The 21,048-nt window shown below is 40.1% G+C and overlaps 2 protein-coding genes across 3 annotated transcripts; both read left to right on the forward strand.

Annotated features, from left to right (window-relative positions):
• Positions 1 to 4,790: 4,790 nt before the first annotated feature.
• fbp1b (fructose-1,6-bisphosphatase 1b) lies at positions 4,791 to 7,349 on the forward strand. Of its 2 annotated transcripts, none has more exons than XM_084935724.1 (8): positions 4,791 to 5,041; positions 5,420 to 5,582; positions 5,686 to 5,778; positions 6,139 to 6,279; positions 6,365 to 6,502; positions 6,635 to 6,754; positions 6,862 to 7,051; positions 7,143 to 7,349. In XM_084935724.1, exons 1-7 carry the CDS (start codon positions 4,872 to 4,874, stop codon positions 7,048 to 7,050), a joined length of 1,014 nt encoding a protein of 337 aa, XP_084791850.1. In that variant the 5' UTR covers positions 4,791 to 4,871; the 3' UTR covers position 7,051; positions 7,143 to 7,349. The 2 variants fall into 2 exon arrangements, with proteins under 2 accessions (XP_084791850.1, XP_084791849.1); XM_084935723.1 differs by having other exon boundaries at positions 4,793 to 5,041; positions 7,140 to 7,349.
• Positions 7,350 to 18,291: 10,942 nt separating this feature from the next.
• On the forward strand, positions 18,292 to 20,392 carry gas1b (growth arrest-specific 1b). Its single transcript, XM_084935726.1, has one exon. The coding sequence runs from the start codon at positions 18,717 to 18,719 to the stop codon at positions 19,494 to 19,496; it is 780 nt and encodes a 259-aa protein (XP_084791852.1). The 5' UTR covers positions 18,292 to 18,716; the 3' UTR covers positions 19,497 to 20,392.
• The last annotated feature ends 656 nt before the right edge of the window (positions 20,393 to 21,048 follow it).

Genomic DNA, 21,048 nt, shown 5'->3' on the forward strand with positions numbered 1-21,048 from the left:
TCAGTCCACCGAATACTTTCTCAAAAGTCTTGCAAAAAACTTTTGAGAAATGTGATATGAACCTTTGTGTTCCTTTTAGTCAGCAGTGGTTTTCTCCTTGGACCTCTCCCATAGAAACCCTTTTTACCCAGACTCTTTCCTATTGTTGACTCATGAACACTTACCTTAAGTAAGGGAAGTGAGGCGTGCAGTTTTCGGTTCTTTTGTGACCTCCAGGTTGAGTCGTCATTGCACTTTTGGAGTAATTTTGGTAGCCCTGCCACCCTGCCAAGATTCACCACTGTTGAAAAATTTCTCTATTTTTGGATAATGGCTCTCATTGTGGTTTGCTGGAGTCCCAAGGCATTAGAAATGGCTTTATAACCCTTGCCCAACTGATAGATATCAATGACTCTGCTTCTCATCTATTCTTGTTCCTTTAAATTGTAGCGAGATGTGTTGATTTTTAAGATCCTTTAGCATATTTCATTTTTTCAGACAGATTCTAATTAAGTCACTTCCTGATTCAACAGGTCTGACAGTAATCAGGCCCGGGTGAGGCTAGTGCTATCCACAAAATGTTATCAATCACAGTTAACTCGTGACTTAACAACAGGGCCAATTACTTTTTCACACAGGAGCAGGTAGGTTTGGATAGGGGACTGCAGCCACCAGCAAAAAGGAAAAGCCCTACAAACTAGAGATGGCACGATACCACTTTTTAATGTCCGATACCGATTCCGATATCATAAATTTGGATATCTGCCGATACCGGTATGAATCCGATATAGTGTATTTTGTAATCAATAAAACAGTTTTTTATAAATATCTTGCTGCATTTTGTATAAGTTCATACTCAAGTTTTAAAAAACAAGAGACTGAAGCTATTCTGTTATACCTTTATGCACAAAATACACTCCACCCAAAACATTTTATAGTTCAGCAACACTGATCAAGCTAATAAATTTAAACCTACACCATCCTCCCTATTCTGGTATTTTAAAGATTACTTACCTACCTAACAAATAGGGTTGCCAACTCCCAGCAAAAATATTAGGGAACCACCCCCCGCCCTCTATCGATGTAATCAACTTTAATTTAACCCTCTCAGGCTCAAATTAAACTTTTCGTTGATAATGCACAACCAAGTCCTGCAGTGGTACTTCTGAGTAAAAAAAACTCATAAAATATGTATGTGGGGTAATCAGGTTGTTAGTTTTTAACTGTTGCAAATCGGCAACGCCTGCCTCGAGAGGGTTAATGCAAGTGTAAAACAAATGCACAGAAATCAATTATTTTTCTACAGTAATTAAATAGATTCAACATCTTTCTTCAGCAGAATTGCAGACTGCACAGATGGTACCTTCCCAAACGAAAAAGTACTATAGCTTACTAGGGTGTATATTAGACTTATTAGTTACTATATACAATAATGGATTCTATACATTTACACTATAGATACAATTGAATTGAATTGAATACATTTAATCAGATGACCACTTTTTTTTGTAAGATTCAGATAATTATTTATTCAAAATTTTTAAATGACATAACAAAGAAAAATATTTCTTTGTGCCCCCCTTTCCCTGTTAATGCCCAACCTGGCTCCCGACAAAACTTTGCTAGACCCGCCCCTGCACAGTTACCAGCTGTCAGCTACAAAGGATCCTGGTGTTATTTGTCTCTCAGAAACAGTTCATAACTTCCCTTCAACTCATTCATGTCACCTAAAAGGTAAACCTGTTTCTCCATCACCTGTTCAGCTCTGATGATTCAGTAAGGACATCTCCTGGTTTCATCTTCATGTTTCCCTTTTACCACATATCCAAACGGATATCATGACCAGCAGCTTTTACAGCTGTGGCTCCAGCAAACATCAGCTGATACTAGAAAGTAATATTAAATAAATTCTAACAACAGCTTATCACGCTTAAACGTGCTGCTGTTGTTTATCCGCTGGTCTCCTCTAATAAACAAACAAGAAAGACGGGACTTGCGGCAGAAAAGCCGATCAGCTGATCATTGATCAGTTTCATGTTTGAAGTCATAACAGGAGAGGAAGGGGGAGAGAATGAGCGAAGTAGATGCAACTGCGCAGCAAAGACATGTAACTCCAGCTTTGTGTCTATTTTTTAATTCTAGCTGAAGTACGGGACAAATCGCTTCCTTTTCACCTCAATATGGAACTCAGATGGCCAGTCCAGCTGTGGCTCAATATATCAGTTGTTAAGCTTAACATGGAAATACTATGCAAACATTCAGGGATGAACTTACACACTTGCTTTACTTCTCTGGGATACTTCTCTGATTTTGTGAAACTTCGGATCGGATTACATTTTTTTTTCTCTCCGATATCCGATCCAGTAATTTAGGTCAGTATAGGACCGATACCGATACATAATATCGGATCAGTCCATCTACTACAAACGCACACAAAATACAGGAAACAGAACATGAAGGATTGCATCGTCACACTTCAAAGAAGCAGCGGTTTATCAGTGATGTGAGGGAGCAAAGTAATGTGTGCTTTAATTGCATGAGTCACATAGTACTGTAGTTACATTTCTGCTATTAGATATTTACAAAGCTCCTCACTTCCACAGCTGTTTCCCAAAAAACATGTCCGTTTTGTTTCACTGTTTTTTGTTGTTTGTTTGTTTTTTAGCTTTTGTGGCATTTTCCCTTGTGTTTTATAGAAATTCCGTTGGGTTTTGTGCCTTTTTGCAGCATTTTTCCATTTGCTGGTGTTTTCTTCAATTACAGTGCGTTTGACCTCTCAGGGCCACCATACAAATCTCACTGACAAAAGTGCCAAGCGATTATTAATAAAGGGTAAAACTTTGTATGACAAATATAACTAATATTAATATTTTAACTTTTTATAAATTGACAGATAACTGCAGCCCTTCCTCCTTCCTTACTTCAAATTGAATGTTTTATTCCGTCGTGTTATAAAAAGTTAGCCTCTGTTTGCTTAACATGAGAAGAAGTAAATCACCTGTGCATTCGGAGAAGAGGTGGACATATACAACATGCTCGTGTGATGCAGAAGTTAAATATTATGAATATTATTAACAGCTTACCTTATCAGTTGGCACGTGTGTTTTTTAAAACGTGTATTTTTGACGCAAACAAGACCGCTTTCCCCCCTTTTCTCCTTTCTCATTATTTTTTCGATATTAGACGAACTTTTCCTCTGCGTCTGTGAGATGCATACCGCGCATGCGCGCAGAGCTGTCGACGCGCACAGCAGATGCTCACGGGAATCAGTCATTAAAATATTGATGAGGCGCTTTCTTCTGTTGACTCGATTACACAGCATAAACACCACATCATTTCGCTCTCAGAATCTGGTTTCAGGGGTAGTAATTACCGAACTAATTACCTGAGTTATTATTTTTTTCCAGTGACATAACCGGGAGATAAAGTTAAACAGTCATTTTTATGTAGTTTCCATATATTTAACTGAAGGCTTAGGAAAATGGTACCTGCTAAAAATAAGTCACTCTTACATTCTGCAGGGTGGTGCTGTTTGTAGAGCTGTTTTAATAGTGCTGAAGGTTTAATCGATTCGGAGCACCAGAGAGCTCTTATGGAATATATCTTTTACCAGACATTCCACATTTTCAAGCTGAACTGCGACATCATGTGGACATAGTGCAGCAATACATCCTGCACTCTAATACACTTTGATTCCAAAGTTGTTCCTGCGGCGTTTTTGAGGTATTCCCACGCGAAAAATATCCCACAAATGGATTAACTGACTGATGCTTACGGACAAGGTGTCTAGCGCCTGCTGCATAGGTTTCTCACACGCTAGCCTTAAAAAGTCTCTCTGAAACCTCTTGTTTTTTTGTGTTTGCTTTTTTAAAATCATTTATTGACTTGAAAGCATGCTTGCAGCATGTTACTACCCACCTCACATTACATTACACTGGAGGTTTTTATCCTACCTGCTATCTTTAAAGTCCAAAGTTTAACTTTGGTTTGTGAAACAGCTCTCTAACTCGTTTTGTGTAAGCTTAACTCAAGCAGCACCATTGATCGTGTGGAGTCCTTTAACTTTTTTTAAAAAAGTTTGATGATTTCACAGACAGAGACTACCATAACCTAATTATCTGCATGCAGAGACACCCTGACACACTCCACCAGTTCATGTGAATAAATGTGACTGTTTATTTTCTCGTACATAGTTGTATTAACCCATGGAAAATTAACACAGAAGTCAGGTAAGATTGCCTCGTACAATGAGTCCTATCATTTGAACTTTGCACCTCTTCAGGATCACGCAGGGAAAACATGTTTACATGCTTGAAAGTGCTAAGTTCGTTGATCCAGTGTAAGGTGTTCACCAGATTTTCTATAATGATCTGAAGGTTTCTGAGTAACAGAAGTCTATTAAATCTCACAAACTGACAGGGGCAAAACTACAGACAATACATGGTCGGTTTAAAAGAGCATCTGTAAATGAAATGAGCTTGGTGCTGAAAAGCTTAGCTGTTTCTATTAAAAGATCTGAGTGCAGTTACGTACTTCAGTGAAATGAATGCAGTTAAACAAAATCAAATTGCACTGAGACTGAAATCCACTTTAAAATGTTGAGTTGTGCATACTGATAAAAAAAAACTTATCAGGGATTAAATCACTGAGTTAAGACTGATTTAATCTGGTTACTTTAAAACTAAAATGTTCACTATCTTTGAACTTTGCTCTTCAAACCCACAGTCACAGAAGTGATCCAACCAGCATCAGAAAGGACACTTGTGATTGGTTAGAAGAGTTGCACACCCCGGTCCCTACCCCTATCTACAGTCCACCCTTTTTAAACTTCGGTGAAACACTTACCTGTTTCGCTCAGGGCATTAGGTCTCAGTCCCACGCCTGACAGCAAGATGTCTGACAAAGGAGCTTTTGATACCAATGTGCAGACCCTAACCAGGTTTGTTCTGGAGGAAGGCAGAAAGGCCCAAGGAACAGGCGAATTGACAAACCTGCTCAACTCCATCTGCACAGCTGTCAAAGCCATTTCCACTGCTGTCAGAAAAGCTGGGATTGCTAACCTGTGAGTACTACATTCTTTTTTTTATTCAGACTCTGAAAGGTAGCAAAAAAACCCCAGATGCTTCTGAATATTCAGGAAGTTTTCACCGTTTAGCCCTGCAACCAGTGGTTATTTATTTTTCTTACTGAATATACTGTACAGTTTAATTATCTTTTGATATTTGGCTTTAGTGTAGCTACATGCACTGCAGCATGCAATCCAATAAAGCAGTTTTAACTTAACCCCAGGCCAAAGGTAAACCTTGCACACAGTGTGCATGAATCCACCTGGGGCAGAGGACAAGCAGATAATAGATTATAATAGAATATTGTTATCATATTTATTTTACTGAGTTCTTAAATAGCTTCAGAGTGAATAGTTTGTATTTGTGCTTTGAAGATATGGCATTGCTGGGAGCACCAACGTGACAGGGGACCAAGTAAAGAAGCTGGATGTCCTGTCCAATGACCTAGTCATCAACATGATCAAGTCTTCCTTCACCTCCTGTGTGCTGGTCTCAGAAGAAGATGAGAAGGCCATCATTGTGGAACCGGACAACAGCGTATGTGGACTCACACCTATAGATGTATATTTATGTCTGAATAGGTCTAATATGTGTTCTTTTACTTTGAGAATAAAAAACAAATCCTCTTCTCACCTGACAGGGAAAATACATCGTTTGCTTTGATCCGCTCGATGGCTCCTCCAACATCGACTGTCTTGTCTCCATAGGAACAATATTCGCCATCTACAAAAAGGTCAGTGATGCTGGTAGTGCATGCAGATTCCAAGCACATCGGCTTGTTGTTGTTCAACACTGTAGAGCGGTGTCCTGATCAGCCCTGAGTGAACTAACAACAATTCGAATGACATTTATCTTTGCAGAGAAATAATTGGTCGCCAGAGAATTAAATGTACTCAGTATGCTGACATAATAGCCAATTCAGTACCAGATCAACACACATTGCTGTCCCAGGGTTAACTGAGAACTAAATAACAAGAGGGCATATGTTTATACCGCTGCCAGTAAGGTGTCCTTGTCCTTACCTGTCCTAACAATATGTGATAGCCTGTGGTTCCAATAATAACTTTAAAGTTTTTGATATCTTTCCACATAGACCACAGATGGGGAGCCATCTGAGCAGGATGCTCTGCAGCCAGGAAGAAACATTGTAGCAGCTGGTTATGCCCTGTACGGCAGTGCCACCATGATGGTCTTGTCCACTGGTCAGGGAGTCAACTGCTTCATGCTCGACCCTGTAAGTTAATAGATGTCGTCAAAACTGTCACCTGACCGTGCGTATATAAGACAGTATACTGCATTTTTTTTTCTCTGTTTTCCAGGCAATTGGCGAGTTCATCTTGGTGGACCAAGATGTGAAGATAAAGAAAAAGGGAAAAATCTACAGTCTGAATGAAGGATATGCACAGCACTTTTATCCAGATGTGACCGAGTACCTACAAAAGAAGAAATTCCCAGAGGTAAAGCCAATAAAATAAATAAATGAGAATCCTAATGTGGAATTGACCACCATAAAGGTCAATCTCTAATGCTGCATTGAGGAGTAATATGAAGTTAATCTAAGCATAAATTCTACATTTATTTGTTTTCAGGATGGCTCTGCCCCATATGGCAGTCGATATATTGGATCAATGGTGGCAGATGTTCATCGTACTTTGGTGTACGGAGGAATCTTTTTATATCCTGCTAATGTCAAGAGCCCCAAGGGCAAGGTGAGGAGGTGGAGCTTCTAGAAATGGTCATTTAAAAAATAACAGAGAAAGATTTTCTGATACCTCATATTCTTATCATGTCACTACTGTTTTGTTTTGCTTTTCAGCTGAGGCTGCTTTATGAATGCAACCCCATGGCCTTCGTCATAGAGCAGGCAGGAGGCATGGCCACTACTGGAGCCATGAACGTTTTAGACATCAAGCCCACGAGTATCCACCAGAGAGTACCCGTGGCCCTGGGATCCCCTGATGATGTGCAGGAATACATTGCCATCTACAAAAAGCACAACAAATGAGGTACTTGTGTGATTTTGCTTTGTGTACTCGTGAAAGGATGTAACATGTAGGACAATAACTACATTTTTTTCAATTTCCCCAAATTTAGCAGGTCAAATGTGGTGGTGAGCAGCCTAAATCAGCAATGACAACACAATCCAGAGGCTCAGTCAGCACATTCACTGCATTTTTCTCGGTCGCTCTGTTGCACTGATGAAGAAACCAGGGGCTTCAGTGGATCTATGAACTTGTACTGTGCTGATTCTGTCCTGTTAAAGGGTGTTATTTGTGGAGCGTTACCCTGTATTTTTTAAATAAAAACAAAATGTTTTTCTTCTTACTGAGTTTCCAAAGTCCAGTATGTGCATATGGGTTGTTAGGTATGTCTTCATGTAAAAACAATATTTTTTCCTATAGGGACAAAGGTCACATTTCAGATCTGAAAGAGAAAGAACTGCTGAATCCCACACACAGCCTCAAGTATGATAACGTTATCAGTTTACTGAACAAGCCCAATATTCTGGAGCGGACACTTACACATATTTACATGAGAAAGAAGTCCAGTACATCAAGATTTTTGCTTAAAAATGTGCTCAGTGGTGGTAGCATGGGCAGAGCCTGCTCTTTTTCATGCCCACCCAGGTTTGAGTAACCATGCTAGGAATGCAAGCAGTCTGCTTCTTTATGAGCGCTGACTTTTCCTGAATTTGAGCAGCTTGTGTCATTTATACATAAAAACAATGGTTTCCTTTGATACCGCTGCTAAAAATACTAAGCAATCAACCCATTTCATTACATCTTAACTCTAACTAATGGAACTTTAAAACTGAAGTCCAGACTTTCCAGGACAAGGAAAATTATCCAATTACTTCCCAGCTGTCTAAATACCTATAAATCAGTGAGGAGAGGAGTTGATCAAATGTTTAAACAAACCAAAGCAAAAATACAGACGAGAAATTTAAGATAAATCATCCTGGAAGAGACCACTCCTGTGACGATAGAAATGTTCCATCTTAGGATAAAGGTTATCAGAAGAACTTTCAGTTTAAAAAAGGATTACTTGTGAAGAAAGTTATTAATGAGGTTTTCTGGACTAATTTTGGATCTTTTTGATGTCACTGATTACTTAACCCATAACTATTTGGTAACAGCGTACAGAAATACACTGACTTCATTATTGCTGGCACCAGGTTGGAGTCCCTTTTAGCTTCAGAACTGCCTTCATTCTTTGTGGCATACATTTATTGTATTGAGATCCAACAGAGCATATTAGACTCTGAAGACCACTTCAGTAGAGTGAACTCACTGTCGTGTTCAAGAAAGCAGATAATTTGAGCTTTCTCACATGTATACTCTTACTGGAACTCAAGTCATTAGAAGATGTGTGCACTTTGTTCATAAAGGAATGGGTATGTTTAGCAACAATACTCATGGAGGCTGCGGTGTTTAAACCTCAGATGATCCTTAAAAATCCTGACCCTTTTTAGCCGAAGGACAAAAAATGGCAACTTCCCAAAAATGCTGTAAAAATATCACACAGTAATATTTTTCCACTTTAAATGACACAGTCATTTTAAAACTACTTCAGCCTGAAATATAAATATCAAATATTAATTATAGTTTGTGGACTCCAGCTGAGGTGGAGCAGCGGCTGCAAATGGACACACCGTGGTCTTTGCAAGTAAGCGTCCCAGAAGGTGCTGCCAGGTCTTCTCTTTTTCATCCGTGCAAAAGTCACACTGCCCTTACATTGGCTGAAGAAAGGGGCTTGCAGCAGCACCCTGCAGATTTGAATTGATTTGTTTTTTGACCTGTAAACACAGTCCAAAATGAGCATCCCTACATAAGCCTGCAGTTCCTCTGTGTCCACATGAGCCTCTAAGTGTTTCCCATGCAGGTTTGCCTTGGCCAGGATTTCATCCATCGGCAGCAGTGCATAGCTGGTGGTTATGTGTGTAGGTCCCAGAATCAAACCTCTGGCTGCTGGGACGTAGCAGAACGCTGCAGTCTTTGTGGGAGACCAAAATATGCTGATGACCAAAATATAGAGATGGAGAAGTCTATCCTGTCACTGCTTCAACCATCTCCTCTCCACTCCCATCTTCAGATGAGTCAGAGTTGGATTCCAGCTGATCTCTTTCTTCATCTTCACACTCATAGTGCACGATCATTTCCAGAGCCTCCTGTGTGCTGTAGTCTTGCCATCTCCAAAATGAGTGCATGAGTGCACTACTGCTCATTACCAAAATAAAGTCCAATTTTGTTTTGGTTCTTGCTGCTGAGATATCTTTGAAGCTCTGAAAGGTTGTTTTTTAAATTATTGAATTAGTTTATAACACAGACTGTGGCCTTTTAAGAGAAAAGACTCAAAGGTGGATGTTACACACACACACACACACACACACACACACACACACACACACACACACACACACACACACACACACCTATCCAACATCAATAGTGGCACACTCTTATCATTTCAGTAGCAAGGCACCCTTGCAGAAAACAGAATAAAGTATGAAATTTTGCTTCACGCTTTGAATGGAAAAAATAGTGCCACCTGGTGTAAAAATCCAAAAAATTTAAATTGAAGGCCAGTAGTCCAAAATAAAAATCTTAACATAAAGAAATGCATTAGTTGATGTCAAAATAAATGTGGGATCAAAAATTGTATTTTGAAATATTTTTGTCCTTAGGAAAAAATGTGGCGGTTTTTGCGTAGCTTAGAGATATGCCATAAAAAAAATAACAAAAAATAACATAAAATAACAGTATCCTCTGGGAAATATCAGATATATTCATTCAGCACAACCAAAATAGCCTGAAAATAAACAAACAGAATGGCACAAAATATCCCCAGGATCCCTAACCCCCAGGTTAAATGGTGTTCAGTTAGTCCATTATTGTAGGGTCTACCTTACAACATAAAGCACCTTGAGGCAACCGATGTTGAGGCCCAGGCTAGCTGTTTGTCCTGGTTTCCCTTTTTTACGCTGAGCTAAAGTAAATTAAAGTAAAGTAACTGGCCACTGGCACTGACCTCAAATGAAAACTTCTGTTTTAAAAAGTGAGCTTTAGCAAAGAATGGGGAAGAATTTGACACATTTGAACAGGTTTCCCCTCTTTATGCTAAGCTAAGCTAACTAGCTTCTAGCTCCAGCTAGCAGAGGCACACTTGAGAGCAACAGCAGTCTGTACAGACCCTTCTATTATTCATCCATAATGCTGAGCACGTTTCATTTCTTTCAGCCTTTGTGGTTCTTTGCTAGCTCCTGATGATCTTTGGCAGCAGCAACATGCTGACAGGCTTCAGCAGTGCCAGAAATCTTTGAGCTTTGCCACAGCACTAATGAGCCATAAAGACTCACAGAGAAAAACAAAAAGATCCAGCAGAAAACGCCTCATTCAATCAATCAAGTTTATTTAGAAAAGCAGTCACTGCTGTGTGTAGAACAACAGCGACTACAAAGTCAGCATATACAGGCTGCATTATAGCCTACAGTAGCTTCCATCATGGAAAATAAAAATAAGTATGTCTGGAATACATCTGAATGAACTGAACACTGTCGCAACACAATAATAACACGGTTGCGTGCATCGATGGCTGCTGATGTCACTTGGAAATTTACTGTGAAGTCTAAAGCTCCCCTGAGAGCATAATGGAATTATTATTACTTAAATTAAAAAATAAATAACATGTGAGAAAATTGTATGTGACTCATAAAAGCTAACTGTTGTCAACTTAAAGCAGATGTTTGATCAGAAGCTGAAGGCCCGGTGCTTTTGAAGGAGCTCTTTTGTATACAGAATGCAGAATAATTTATGTAGCCCTAGTATGCTGGGTGGAATCCATACTGTCTGCTTTTCTCTGAAATCTAAACCACTTCCTTTTTAATGTGCATTTGTCAGTGTCAGCATTCAAGGGCCTCGGTGCCCATGAGACAGCCTAACACTTACACATTTCAGGCACTCTTGTTTATTTCAATTTTGTTCAGACTGTGTATGATTATAGGTTACAGAGTCAATATTTAGATTCTGCAGGAAAAGCAAAACTCAGCCTGTTCATTTTCCCCTTGCTACTGTGTGTGTGTGTGTGTGCGTGTGTGTGTGTGTGAGTGTGTGTGCGTACTGTTTGTGTTCGCTCATGTATAAGACAAGATAACAGTCTTATTTAGTCTGAATGATTGGAGTATGTTTGGAACAAGTATTTAAAATGTGTGAATTACTGTGTTTTAAAGAAATTTGTTTCCCAAAAAAGAGCTATCAGACAAAAAAATACCACATTAACAGAGGGTTGAAACAGCAATGTTAGCCAGCATGCAAGAAAATTTCAAATAAATCAGGTGTCACTGACATTTCTGATTTAAATTTTTTCTTCCCGTTACATTTTGTTTTTGCCTTTTTCCCTCCTTAACCACAGCGGGCCACTAGCTGCCGTCTGCTTTTGGAGTCACTTCACTACCTGACTGACATCCAGCCTATGTCCAGACAGGCTCTGTTTATCTTACACTCTGATGAAGAGTGCTATAGTTGTGTGTCTGTGGTGCATCTGCGGTGCTGACAGCTTACTCAATAAAATCAACATCCTTCCCCCTCAATCCCACATCAGTTTTGCTTGTGCCGACAATCACAAAAACAGCAGCTTCTCCAGTTTATGTCCCTGCAAAGTAGCATGACCAGAGTGAAGCAATGATAGCTACTCTATCCAGTCAGAAATGCACAGGACTGACTGGTTGTAATCAAATTTGGTCCACAGATGAGAAAAAAATGAAGATAAAGCACTTGCGTCGGATGTTATCAGTCCATTCAATGTGCGTTAGTAGAAATCGATAAAGTAGGGTTTATCTTTAGATCTTAGCATGCTAAAACAGCACAATACTGACCTTTTATAATAGTTTTTGAAATATTATTTCCATCTGGTTGTGCAACACAAAGAAAGAAAACATAAAAGCTTTTTAAAACTTCTTCCATGATGCTAGATATTAGACCTGCCATCTGACTGGCAAAGCTTTTCTCTGCACAGTGACAGCACACAGACCCAGAGAGCCCATGTTTAAATTAAACAAACTCTGTGTTCCCAGACCACCCTGACTGGAGCTGTCACTGCAAATACTTAATTCCCCATCCAGTAAGAATCCATATTTGTACCCAGTACTTCATTCATCAAATACTTTTTTTTCTTGGAGTTTCCATGGTCACTACACATGAGACCCCATTTCATGTTCCCACATCTAAAAGCCAAAAGCTTCAGTCTGACATCCGAGTGACTGTAGTACAATAAAATACCCACTCCGGTAATCCACCCAAAGCTTTTTTTTGTAACTATTGCTTTTGTCTTGTGTAAGCTGCCAGAAAATGTTTTGGCCACTATTTCACTAGGAAATATTAATGCTCATGAGCACAGCATGACCAAAAACACATAAGAGATATAGAGTATATACATAATGACTACTTAATGGCAGGAAAATAGTTGACATGGATCAGTACATCAGGACAAAACATTATCCTGCTTGCGTGTCCTTGAAATGATTCTGCAGAAAGGTTGGTGTCTCTTATTTTTATTTGAGGTGGTTCAAATCGAGTACCAAGGTCTTTTGCAGCATTTGTATACAGAAGCAGAAAAAAAGAGTCTCCTCAAATGCTCTTGATTTATTCTGTGGTGTCATGGATGAGGACAATTGAGCCAGACCACCACCAGTGCTGCGCCTTAAAAAGGGTGGTGTGTTTGGATTAAAGGCATGCATGTGGTTACTGTCACTGAAGATAGCCTCATCTGAGCTCTGACCACAACGTCTTCATTAACTGGAGTCTGTATTTCTTCTCCTTGTAGGGTTAGTATGTATTGTAACAAAAGTAATTGTACATTTGTAGATGTTTTTGTAAGAGGAATGTCTCACTGTCCTAACACTTATTGTGCACGTCTTGGTCTACACCATATAAAACTTTGTCAAATTGAGTTGTACAACAGAAACTGCTGACACTCAGCAGGATCTCAGAAACCAGCCAGTATATATTTACTATGTCTAGCCCCAGCTTTCCAAAAATACTCTGCCAGAATCTTCTGGGAACAATGGCCCATGCCACTCATACAGTGTCTTTAATTCTGAACATCATTGTGATTACTCAGGCAAATGTTAGGATAGGCCACATCTCATCTTCGGTCTCCTGAAACAGCAGCTATGCCTGAAAGACTGAGTTTAAACGTGCCTGTCACTGGCAAGATGCCAGATGGAAAGGCTTACATGTACAGAATCGAAACTGGCTGTTCTGCATCCTTCTCACAGCCCTGCAGAATTCACGACCTCTTTTTAATTTGTGAGAGTCGTCGCATCTGGATCAGCTCCTCCATTGAAGGCTGCTGGTGACATTGACTACGTATCGTGGTGTTGCTGAGACGGTCACAGAGGGACACTCGGAGAATCTGATGCAAACAGCACATTCGGAAGACCTCGAGCTTGTTGAGGTCATGCTTGAGAATGAAACAGGTCTCAGATCCACAGAGAAGAATGGGCAATACCAGTGTGCGGTACAGGCGGATTTTGGTGACGAGAGTGGTGAGGGTGTCTTCTTCCAGATGCACCATCGGAGGGAGGCGAAAGCCGCCGCTTGACCGACTCTTGAGTGCATTTCCGTCATTGATGCCACTTTGTGATGGCAAAACGAGTGTCTACTGCTCTATCTGAAGCTTAACTCTCTGTTCCGATCAGTTTAAGAGGCCCCATTTGATTTCTTCCAAAATTGTGAAGAGGAACACAGAACACAAGTCTTTTGTAATGTTGGCTTACTCCCTGTGGTGTTAGTGTGTTCCATAAAGCAAGCCAAAGGAATTTTTAAAGTCTTGCTGATGGGAAACCAGAACAGCAAAACAAATCTGTTATTCCTCACATCACACACCAGGATGACCTGTGTTTGAACTTGAAGTTTTGTTCTCGTCTTTGAGTTCAAAGTCAGTCAAATCTTTTTTCCTGCTGTGGTGCACCGCTTCCCACACAGGGGTGCAATAAATCACAGAAATGTGGTATGATCCTAAAAAATATCTGGTGTGATAAGAACAGGGGGTGTGCTGGAGTCTGGACAATATGAAAAGAGAAACAATATTCTGCAAGCATATATATCAACATGCCTACATATATAAAACTATCTACAACCATGCAGACAGGTCTGTGAGTACACAGAGTAGGCATTGCAATGGGTTTCTCTAATGCTAATTCATTATGTTAGGATGAAATCTAGTACAAGTTTACCAACAGAATCATCTTGGGCCCCCAGTCCCTCAGGCAGTCATCCGTCTCTGTGTATTCCCCAACTGGTTGGAAATTTGCTGTGAAATCTATTGCTAAAGTCCCATTCACTCAGGGGTAGAGAATTTTGAAGGTTGACTTTGGCAGTCAGCTAGAAATCATAGCAATGACAAGGATCCTTTTGGTGCAATACCTTTTATGTGAATGATTTCACATGGTGACAGCCAGTAACCTCCAGCAACTGCTTGCAAAAAGGGTTGGGGAGTAGACATTTTTTTCTAGTAACCAGAGACTGACAAGCAGTTGCTGACCAGTTTCTAGGCCTATGTGACTGAGAGCTTTGATAAGCAAAAATTAAATTCATTTCAATTCAAATATATGTACACAGTGCAAAATCATATCGACAGTTGTCACAAGGCACTTTATACTGTACAGTAAAGACCTTAAAATAATGAAGAGAAAACCCCAGCAATCAGACAAACCCCCATGAGCAAGCACTGGAAAGGAAAAACTCCCTTAATATCAACAACTAACTAACTAACTAACTAACTAACTAAGAGGTCTTTGATTATAATTAACAAAAAGTTTCTAAAAAATGACTGAAATTCATTTATTTAACGTTCATGGTCGCCCTTCCTGGTCTGAAATGTGAGGTCAAATCAAACCTCCATTAAACCTCCGTTCTCTCTTATGGCCAGCAGGGGGTAACTCTCCTTGTGAAAAGAAGTTGAAATGTACAAAAGTCAATGATCAAATTTCTCTGCTTTTAACTTGATTTATTGCCTCTCTGAGCATATTCCTAGTGAAATCATGGTTCTACTTACTATTTTCAGGTCTTCTTCATTAGGTCGTATTTAAACTTAAAAAATGATAAAGCAGAGTATGCTTACATGTGTGGTTCCCTTGTGATTGACAAGTTGCTGCTATATGGGTGTGTAGTGTACGTGGCTTCTCAGTGAGATACACCCAATGTTTTTTTCCACCTCTTTCTCCAAGGAGAGGGCTGTAGATTATTTTCCTAACCTTCTTCTTTTTCAGTATGAATCCCAGTTCATATCAAAGTTAATAATGGGAGGTTCTGGGACCAGCGTTAGGTGTTTGCTTGACTCTTGGACACATACAAAGCAGTAGGCCAAAACTAGTGTGTGACATAATGGTGACTGTGTCCATATATTTTGTTTACATTCTATGGGTGACAGAAAAGGCAGGAAGTAATCAAAGTTAAGATTAATTTAACATAACCCAGAATTCTTCAACAAAATTTGCCTAAAAACAAGACTTTCAATCCTTTAATCCTCTGGGAACCATCGTTTTCATGGCACTGGATCCAAAGTTCTTATAACATCTCTGATTCTATGCCACAGTCGTTGTTTTTTTGGTTTTTTTCATTGTGTGCCGACCTTGCTGCCATTCTGTTCGCAAAGCTAAAATTACTGCGATCCCTGAGATGTGATCCCTCTCGTGTAATCTTTCAGATGCAGACCTGCAAAACCAAATGACTTGCTGTGTTTTCACCCTAATTTGAGATGACACTTATACTGCATATGCATGTAAAACTATCCACCATCAAGACGAAGCTGTTTTCTTGTTTTCACAAAACTCTATAATTCCTGCCTTTTGTGTAAGAACCTCTGAATCCAGCGTATTTGAGACAGACATCTGAGAACTTTCCAGAGGCAGAGCAAAAATGAAAAAATGTCGGCAGCAAAACATTTGGCAGCTTCTTAATACTGACTCCTTTTCTGCCCCCCACTTCTCTTGCTGCCTCTCTCAAGACTTGGAAGCACTTGAATACAAAGTCCAGTTAATTGTTCTGGCAGTTCAGCTTGTGTGTAATGACTTCTGACAGCAGTGGAGACAAACTGAGGAACATGTCTGTCTCTGCATGTGTATTTACAAATCTACTCTGGGGAACCGCATTCCAGTTCTGGAAACACTATTACATACAAATCCCCCTGAACTACTGCATGTCCAGGATCTGGGGATACTCGTTTGAAATAAAATGAACAGAATGAAAAGACGCTGGCCTCGTATTTCCATCAGAGCAACGTGAGAAGTTTTGGTATAAAAGCAGAAAATGTGAGTGATCTATTGGAGTAATTTAGGAGGTACAGTTTGGGGGAGAGCATTTGCCTCGTCCATCATACAGAGCGGCTGGCTCCACTGAATCTGGCTGTTGTTCCTAACTGGCTGTAATCCAACACGGATGGGAGTTGGGTTCTGCTGTGCATTATGAACTCCCTTTAAAGAAGTGAAACACAAGTGTGACCAGGCTTTTTTCTTTAATTTACGCTCAAAACAACCATTTGTAGCAGCTTTGTATTTCTGAGAATTCTAACCGAACTTTGAACATAAGGAACAAACAAACAAACAAACACATAGAGTATTGTTGGTCTGCAGCATTTCGATTTCTGCTAAGGGCCGTGTTTTGCCTAAGCAGTCCTGGATGATGTCAGTTCCTTTGTAGTTAATGGGAATCCTTGAGCAGTTCACCATTTGAGCTTTCTCTAACCTCCACTTTGATGTTGCTCTAAATTGAGTCTGTAGTCAGCCTGTTGCTCTGGAATGCCAGCTGGATGAGGCTGAAGGAGGGTGTTTGGGTTGTTTGGCTAAGAAACTATTCTGCACTTGTCTTGACTCCTTTCTAATCTCTCTAATTGGAATCGGGGGGTCCAAGAATTGAGAGCTGCCAGATCTTTGCGGTCATCGTTTGGTGAAGTGACGAGGTCAGACGTGGCTTCTTTCCCTACACTTTGTTCTCCTGGCCCCCAACAGATCTATTCTCTTCTTATTTGTGGAGCCTGCACGCTTAATGTTTATTTACATTGCATGTGCCTGCAGTTTTTAATGCCTCTTTTTCCTTGCTAAGTGGTATTGTTAGGAAATAGGAAATACCCTTTACCAAATGGTAAAGAACTGGATTTTGCACAGCTACTTGCTTACACTTGCACAGGATGGACTGTTGAAACAAAAAGAGCCATATCTAATTTTTTTCTTTTACTTTTTTTTGCTGTGGAGGCATCTGGTACTTTCCCAGCTTCATATGTGGAAACCATAGCTCTAAAATCTCTGAGCTGTAATGTTATTACTAATGCGTGTGAATGTGTTAGTACAGAACTCTTGGGTATGGTGTATCATATGGACTCCATGCTAGTTTTATGATGGAAAGTGTAAGACAGGAGCGCTGCATGTGTTTTAGCAGCTGTTGTTTCTGCCTGCAGGGAGGCTGCAGAACTCCGATGTTTTCCAAAGACATTCTGCTTCATTGTACCCAAGTCTCATTGCAGGGATGAGCAGTTTTGAATGACTGTCTATTATGCATGTTTTAAATTCTAATTTTGATCTAGGGTAATTTAAAGCTGCAAAGCAAGACATTGGTACAGAAAGAACATAATTTCCATAATAACTGCAACGTGTGGTGTCCTAAAACACAAATGTGCAAATATTTACATTTATGAGAATTTTCACTAGAGGTGGATCCAAACATCAATAGTATCGATACCAACGCTGGTATCAGATAGATACTAGCGCGATAGTATCGATACTTTGTTTCTATTGTCTAAGTTCAGTATGTAGCCCACTGAATTGTCTTAAATTGTGTGTGTGTGTGTGTGTGTGTGTGCGCGTGCGTGCGTGCGCGCGCGGGGGGGGGGGGGTATGAAAAAATGTACCCCAAATATGCACTAGGTTTTGTTGTGTTGATTTGTTATTATACAAAGTATCATTAAAATGTTGAAGATTTATCTCTATTTAAATCACGACAGGCTGATCTTCCCTAAGAAGGCTGCCTTTATAGTTTAAAACGCAAAACGTATTTACTTTGTATCATTCCAAAATTTGCAGTATTGCACAGCACTCATTTCATCACAATGAGATGACAAACGTGTTAAAGTTTCCTACACATACATCAATTACGGTCTTCAGCGGTCTGCGTCACGACCGCGGGTGACGAGCGAATCATAACAGTTTATCGGACCAATGGGACGCGGTCCCTGCGGAACCTAGTCACCCCACAACTACACAGCCCACATTTCAAAGCGGTTGCAGCTGGAGTGGATGTGGATTAATAGTGAAAAGAGTGACTTTAGGATCGAGTGTTCCCAGTTGCATGTGGAATAAACAAGCTGTGGGTCTTTCTTTTTTCTTTTCTTTTTTTTCCCTTGTAAACTTCACCAAAACTTTTTTTTGTGGACGACAGATGCAAACGTGAGGCCACTAGAGAGGAACCGCACGGACGGAAGGGGGGGAAAGTGGAACTTTGTTACGGATTTTGGAACTTTTAGGATCTTAACGTGATGCGCTTGTTGTGCCTACTTTGTGGCGCACCGCTAACTTCAAGTCACCGACTTGTGACGTGATCTAAAATCATCAGGGAGTAGCTCTCTGAACTGTTGATGCGACAGGATGGAGTAACGCTTTTCTAAGATTCATTCTCGGAGGAAATGGGAAGTCGTGCCACATTGATGGAGCGAACAGCGGTTTTTATATACGGCGTGTTGATCCTAATCCTCGGTCTCTGTGTCGGATCTCCCAACCACAGCCACCGACTGGTCTGCTGGAAAGCCATCCTGAAGTGTCATGCAGAGCCAGAGTGCCGATACGCCTACGATCAGTACATCTATGCCTGCGCGTCTGTTTTGAGCGGGGAACGCAAAAAGTGCCCCAGTCACTGCGTGTCCTCTTTGATTCAGCTCAATTTAACCCGGAGCGGCCCGGCTCTGGAGGACTGCGACTGCGCCCAGGACCCGAACTGCAGAAACACCAAAAGGACCATCGAGCCGTGCCTGCCGCGGACTAGCACCATGGGCTGCACCGAGGCCCGGCTGCAGTGTGAAATGGACCCGCACTGCAGCTCTGCCATGGGGGATTATTTATATCACTGCCGCAAACTTTTCGGTGGAGAAAGGTGCTCAGATGCGTGTCGCAAAGTGATAGCCAACATGCGTTCCATACCTAAAGCGCAGCAGCTGGACACCTGTGTGTGCGACGGCATCGAAAGGAACATATGTGAGTACATCAAAGTCAGCATGAAAACTTTCTGCTCCGACTCCAGTGACAGGTACGCGGGAAGCGGCTTCTCAGACTCCGAGGAGGACACTGAGAATGATTATATGGATCTGGAGGATGAGCCATATGTGGAAAACTCAAGTGACAACGCACATTTTCAGACTGCTGTGTTCAATACTCTGACTACCATTCTGGTTTTAGCCATAATTATCTGAAAAGAGTGGGAAAAGGTGCCTACTATCGGGGACAGTTAGACCAGACAGGAGCCTAACCCGTGGGACTGGACACCAGAAACAGAGACCAAACTAAAAATTTGTGTTCTTCTAATCAGAACATTCTATTTTATAACTCAACCAAAACCTTCTACTTCATGTCTACAACAATGTATTTAAAAACAGGGCTTTTGACGTTTGTCAGTCACTGTTGTGGATAAGATAGTAGTTATATTTCAATTACACATTAAAAAAAACATATTATACTTTTAAAGGAAGCTATTTTTGTATGTTGGTATACATAAATTGTATAGTATATTGTAAAAAAAAAAAGTCTAAATATTTGTTTGGGTGTTATATAGAGAGAGAGAACATGAGATTTTGCACTGTATCTAAAGAAAGTCCTGTACTGCATTATCACCACAGAGGAAGGAAATGTGCTTCATTAAAATCCAAAACAAAAAAAAGAAAGCAAAAATGCCTCAAGGTCGTTTTTATTCACAAGCAAGACTGTGAAAGCTCTACAACACTTTCACTTTAAAAAAAAACCCAAAAGTTGATTAAAACCACTAAAATGTGTTAAAATCCCAAGGCGGATAATGAATCTGTGTAAAGAATCTCTTGACCTTGAAAACATGGTGTTTGCTTAAGGTATAAAATGTTAATTCCAAACTCAAACAGACTGCAGAAGGCCAAAACCCTCCTCCTTGGGATTTGTGGAGAAGTATTCAGTCGGTTTGTTTATTTTCACCCCGTGTGTTTGTCCAAAGTCTTAACAAAGGCACACTGATTATAAGACAACGTGTCTGTGTTTGGGTGAATGAAGATATTAAGTGCCCATTATGAACACAGACCTTTGAATGTACATGCACATTAAATAAATAGTATTTTTAAAACTATTTTTGTCTTTGGACTTCCGTGTGTATTTCTCTAGTATATAGAATAGAATAATCCTTAAATTGTCCCACAAGGGGAAATTTGGGTGTAACAGCAGCAAGAAAGACACATGTACAAACAAACAGTACACAAGACACAGATCAGAAACATACACAATTTTTACATATTTACATCAAGGACAATGGTTACCAAAAACAGAGTACCGTACCGTTATTAAATTGAATAAAATTAAATACAGATAAGAGGCAAACCCTGGTTATAGTGCGAATCGGTTGATATAAAAGTGCAAGTTACAGCGCTGATGTAAACATCTATGTTGGGAGCAGTTCTGTTTGCATATAAGCATAGTTTTGTCGTTGTGTGTATTCATCAGAGGAGAATGCTGAAGTGGTTTATTCACAGTATTCTGTTTTATTTTATAACTTAAAATAACACAATTTATGGTTTTCATTCTTCAATGTTGCAAGTAATCATTTCATTCATTCGTTGGTCTGCATTTACACCACTGGCATTTTTTTGCTATTTAAACCATACCTGAGTTGCAATATTAAGTGTCAGTACCACTCAGCAAAATCTAGAGCTAACTTAACCCAGATTAAAAGGTCAGTGGTATCATAATAACCTGTAAAAATCCATATCCTGTACTGTGTTGCAATGA

Source organism: Perissodus microlepis, chromosome 7 (genome assembly GCF_051167445.1).
Source record: "Perissodus microlepis isolate ML-2025 ecotype Zambia chromosome 7, ASM5116744v1, whole genome shotgun sequence".
Classification (NCBI taxonomy): Eukaryota; Metazoa; Chordata; class Actinopteri; order Cichliformes; family Cichlidae; genus Perissodus; species Perissodus microlepis.